The sequence below is a fragment of the Charadrius vociferus genome, unplaced genomic scaffold (genome assembly GCF_000708025.1).
Source record: "Charadrius vociferus isolate BGI_N301 unplaced genomic scaffold, ASM70802v2 scaffold484, whole genome shotgun sequence".
NCBI classification, from domain to species: Eukaryota; Metazoa; Chordata; class Aves; order Charadriiformes; family Charadriidae; genus Charadrius; species Charadrius vociferus.
Genome location: NW_009648074.1, coordinates 1,129,671 through 1,134,924, shown reverse-complemented (window position 1 = coordinate 1,134,924; position 5,254 = coordinate 1,129,671). Strand labels below are relative to the sequence as shown.

Sequence of the window (5,254 nt, the reverse complement as noted above, 5' to 3'; positions counted from 1 at the left end):
GGGGTCGGCGGTGGCGTTGGGCTTCTTCTTGCAGACATAGGGGAGGGCAATGCCACAGTCGCGGTTCTGCCACCCCCCGGACGACTCGGTGCGGATCACACCACAGTTCTCCTCGCTGGGGTTGTCGGGCTGGTCTGGAAAACGGGGTGAGGGGGGACACACACTGCTGAGGAGCCGGGGCAGAGCCACCAACGCTGCCCACGCAGGCAGGGCACCGGTGCAGCTCTCCCTGCTCTAACACCAGTAAAGACCTATTTATTTTGTTATTTGGCACGCTGAAGATGTGACCCCACATGCCCGGGATTATTTATTGTGCCTCGCTGCGCAAGGACCTGGAGCATCGCTATTCTACCTACAAATGTTGGATGGCAGCTGGGAGAGGACACAGTACCAGACCTCAACTGTTCCCATCTGTCCCCAAACCTCCTCTGAGGGTATCACTGTCCCCATAAGTGCCTCTGGGTGACAGCACCGGCCATGACCAGAGCAGCCCTCGCAGTGGGTCCTTCTGCCCCACGAGCACCCCAGGGTTAGAGATGGGCACCTGCAGTTGGGGACCACTCCTCAGCTGCACTCCGGCACCGAGCTGGGATGCAATGACTCTCCAGACCAGAGCGCTCAACCCAGGTTATCCACAGGGCTACGGAGGGTCTGCAGAGGGACAATTCCCCCTCCAGCACCCTCTCTCCCCCCTCCTGCTCCACAGATGTCCCAGGCTGCTCTGCAGACCCATGAGGCTCTCCATCCCCTGGCAGGAAGGGGACCCCCCACAGTAGCCCAGTAGGAGGGTCACCTCCCCTGTCATGGGGCCATCTCCGGTGGTCACAGACAGCTCCCCAGCCCCACCACCACCACCATAACCCCCCCAAGCTCACCGCTCTCCCAGTTGAGGTACTTGAGGGGTGAGTTGTCCGACCACTGCCAGCCTCCATTGATGTCCAGGTCATTGAGCCCAATCCAGAGCGTGGAGCTGTACCCGGTCAGCAACCCTGGGACCGACACAGCCAGAGGGGCAGGATCAGTACCACCGGCCCAAACTCAAGCCCCAGCCTGTCACCATCCCCAAACCAACCACCCAGGGCAGGACTGGTGGTGGCCACTGTGCCACCAGCTCTGCCCCGGGCGCGCAGGCAGGCTGCCATCGCCGCACCGTTGATGTAGGTCTGCTCGTGGATCTCGGTGATGCTGAGCAGGTTGGCCCCTTGCTGCTCACAGCTATTCCAGGCCTCCCGCCATGACAGCGTCGACTGGAAGTTGAACTGGTAGCAGCTGTTGGTGAGGTGGTCCTTGTCCCAGAAGGTCTCGCAGTCATTGCCTGTGGGGATGAGCACAGTGAGCACCCAACACAGCCCCATCCGCAGCTCCAAAACCCCCGAATAGAATCATAGAATTGATGAGGTTGGAAGGGACCTTTAAGATCATCAAGTCCAATCATCAACCTACCCTGACAAAACCACCTCTAAACCATGTCCCTAAGCACCACATCCACCCTTTTTTTAAACACCTCCAGGGATGGTAATAATCCCCAATAGCAACACCCAATAACCCCCAAAAGCAACACAACGAGAAGCCAGTGGGGCTGCTCTGGCACCGCAGGCTGCTCATGGGAGGAAGGATGAGCCAGGAGGAAAGGGGAGAGGCAGGAAAGCCCCCAGGTGGGATGAACGCGAGGTTTCTGCCTTCCCCCATGGGACACGTCCCCCACGGGACACGTCCGCCACACTTACTCTTTATGGGGCAGAAGCCCCATCGCTCGTCCTTGCCGTAGTCCTGGGTGGTGGCACACCAGAGATGGCCGTCCTCCCGCCCCGTACTGGTGCACTCGTGAAACCACTGGTTGTCGTACTTGAAGGGGATGGTGCACGGCTTCCCGTGCGAGTTGCCCTGGATGGTGTAAATCTCTGCGGGGAAAGAGGAGCCCTTGCTTGAGGCTGTGTTTATGGGGGGCTGGGGGAGGTTTAGGGTGAGGGGTGCAGGGGCCGCCTGCTCCGTTCCGCTGATCCCTGTTGCCCCAATCCTGCCTGGTTTTGCAGCCAAGCCCCCCAGGCACGACCCGACTGCTGCAGCACCGCGGCCTCAGCTCACGTTTTGGGGCTGGTTTGGGTTACGGGATAACACTAACGCTCAACGAGGCATTACCAGAGTACGGCATGGAGCACAGATCCTCCTCGGTGCCATAGGTCCTCCACTGCGAGCCGCGCGCCTGGTCCCCCCTGTCCAGGGAGGAATTGCCCGGGCGGGCGCCGAGATGCTGGGAGAGCTGCTCCCCGAGGCCGCGGCAGCTCCAGCGCATGTTGACGGACTCGCGGTCACACTCGTAGGTGGCCAAGGGGTGCAGCCCCGCCGTGGCGTTGGCCCCGTGCCAGGACACCCCCAGGCACTGCATGGCCCCCACGTTGAAGAGGCGATTTCGCGAGACCCATTTCCACTGCTGGGCCGGGGCGCTGGCGTTGCAGCCCTTGGCGAGTCTCACCAGCGAGTCCTTCGTCTCCAGGCAGCCCTGCACGCCCGCGTTGTAGATAAGGAAGACTTTGGAGTCTGAGGGAAAAAACACAGAATGGTTTAGGTTGGAAGGGACCTTAAAGATCATCCAGTGCCACCCCCTGCCCTGGGCAGGGACACCCCCCACCAGCCCAGGTTGCTCCAAGCCCCGTCCAACCTGGCCTTGAACATCTCCAGGGATGGGGCAGCCACAGCTTCTCGGGGCAACCTGCGCCAGGGGCTCACCACCCTCACAGCCAAGAATTTCTTCTTCATATCTCATCTCAATCTCCCCTCTTCCAGTTTGAAGCCATTCTCCCTCATCCTATCACTCCATGCCCTTGTAAAAAGTCCCTCCCCAGCTCTCCCTTTAGGCACTGGAAGGGGCTCTAAGGTCTCCCCAGAGCCTTCTCTTCTCCAAGCTGAACATCCCCAACTCTCTCAGCCTGAATGGATAAAGGGTTAAAGCATTGCTGGGGATTCGGCATCGTGTCACGCATCGCCCCAGCCCTGCCAGAGCATCCTGGCTCTCTATCCATGCACAGCAAGTTTCGGGGTGCGTCCCTGCGCACAGCACCCGGCACACCAGGGACCACCACTTTCCTCCAGAAGCAACCCCAGTGTTTGCCCTGGTGCCTGTCCTCGGGTGATGGGCTCCGGGCAGCGTGAGGCGGATGGGAGTTTGCACCAAGTGTGGCATTCCCACAAAGCACCAGCAAGTGGCTTTTGGGCATTGGAGCCGGTGCAAAGAGCTTGCTTGCTCCATCAGAGCCATTTAAAATTGAGTTCCCATCGGCAGCACCCAGCTGCAGCATCCCGAGGCACCGCAACGAGCCCCACGCCGGCGCCGGAGGAGCCCACGCCAACAGCTTCGGCACCGGCCATCTGCTCCGGGCAGAGAAAAACAGAGCGGGGAAACAGAGAGCGCATCCGTCATTTTTATGTGTATTGAGGGACCCGTTAAAAAAATTTGCGAAGCAAACAAGAACTCTGGGAGAAAGTCTCCCATCGCATGAACAGGGCGTGATGGAAAATGTCTGCACGCAGCCACGGCTCCTGTGGGCACGGCCCCAGCAAACACGAAACAGCGCGTCGGGACCCTCCGAAAGGAGGCGGGAGCAGAGTGAGGGGAATCGCTGCCAGCAGATAAAGCGCTAGCGCAGCTGCGGAGGGGAGAACGGCTGATCTCCACCCCGGCTCGATGCATGTCCCATGGTCCTGCCCGCTGCGACAGCCCAACCCTGCATCCCCACGGCAATTCCCCGACCCCCAGCACCACCAGGGGCCACCCCAGCACACGAATCCATCTCAAAACTTGTATAAAACAGTAAACCCACGACATCACACTGGGACGCGTTGCTCCAGCTGACGTGTAATTTTTAAAATACACTTTGTTTCTTCAAATGCTTCTTTCTAAGCTAAGAAAGCCACCCGGGGGGCTCCACACAGCTGCTTCTTGCCCCAACGCCCCGGCAAAAAGCCGCCCAAAGCAGAACATCGGCAAGACAACTTTTGTTGGGGTTTATTTTGTTTTAAAAGTGACCTTTTTTTCTTTTTCCCCACCACAAGCATTCACCAGAAGTCAAAGCGAACTCACGGGCCCTGCTATATTTAGCTTTGGTTTGCTTTGGTTTTTTGCCACCGTAGGAATTTTTTTGGGCTGACAAGGTTTTCATTTCCTATTCCCCCGGAACCTCACCCTGCCCCAGCTATGTTGTTACAGGCGGCTCCAGCAGATTCAAGCAACAAACATCTCAGCTCAGCAAACTTTCCTGATTTGTCTCTGAAAGGCAAAAAGAAACGGCGGAAGGAAGGAGGACACCCCCGTTTCATTTTGGAGCTTCAGCATCGACCCGGCTCCAGAAAAGAAATGATGTTAAAAGCCCATTCCCCAGCCGAGATGACATCAGCGATGACCTCAAATAAACAAAAGTGAAGCCCGTTTGCACAGTGACCTCTGGGGACCAAACTCTGTGCACGTGCGATTGGAAGAAGAAATGGTAAATTTCTTGGAAAATATTTTTCACATCACGGCAAGTGAAAAAAAATAAGCAAAAATTCAGATGAGGTCGATTTTGGCCGCCTGAAGCTCAGGTCCCTTAAACTGGTGCTGGTGTTTCCCCAACTGGCGCTGGCTTGATCCTGACCTGGACATCAGGAGACCAGCTCATGCCCCCACCAAACACCCATCTCACATGCCAGCATCACCCGTGGCATCCCCCAGCCCATCGCTCGTCCCTTCCCGCATGCGGTGAGGGGTGGTGCAACCCACCACCAGCATCAGGGACGTCACGGGGCTGCGGGGGGGCTTTAAGTACTTCTGGGATGACGCAGCATCACTGCAGCGACCCGCTGGACCCAAGTACCAGTGCTCGGGCAGGATGACCTTCCCTGGGTCACAGGCTGTGCCGTGAGGAGCCAAACACCAGCACTTTGGTACTAGGAATAGAAAAAACTGTTCGACTGCAAGCACCGCCGTGGCTGTTAGCAGCAGGGGTCAGCACCGGGACACCCTTCTCTGCCTATCTGCTAACCCAGCTTTGTAAAAAAAATTAATAGCGCGTCGGAAAAGCCCTGGAGGCAGCCCCAGTGTCGGGGCGCTCAGCACCGCATCAGGGCTGTGCAGTACCGCGCAAGTGCGATGCTCGCCAGCAGCCACGCACGGGGCTCAGAGGAAGCTGTCCAGACTGGGGAAGGCAGCCCTGTGGGTGGAAAAGCACAAAATATCATTTTACTCTAAAAAGAGAAGAGCTGGAGGTAGGAAATTATAGGC

The 5,254-nt window shown here is 58.0% G+C and overlaps 1 protein-coding gene across 1 annotated transcript in view; it reads right to left on the bottom strand.

Moving 5' to 3' along the window:
• Positions 1 to 4,710, bottom strand: part of MRC2 (mannose receptor, C type 2) — a 21,135-nt gene extending 16,425 nt beyond the window's left edge. The window contains exons 1-6 of the mRNA XM_009883855.1: positions 4,677 to 4,710; positions 2,140 to 2,538; positions 1,728 to 1,901; positions 1,151 to 1,315; positions 876 to 989; positions 1 to 134 (exon numbers count right to left, since the gene is read on the bottom strand). The exon at positions 1 to 134 is cut by the window's left edge and continues 4 nt beyond it. Of these exons, the coding sequence (XP_009882157.1) occupies positions 1 to 134; positions 876 to 989; positions 1,151 to 1,315; positions 1,728 to 1,901; positions 2,140 to 2,538; positions 4,677 to 4,710 (1,020 nt within the window). The remainder of the gene's footprint in view (positions 135 to 875; positions 990 to 1,150; positions 1,316 to 1,727; positions 1,902 to 2,139; positions 2,539 to 4,676) is intronic.
• Positions 4,711 to 5,254: the final 544 nt, after the last annotated feature.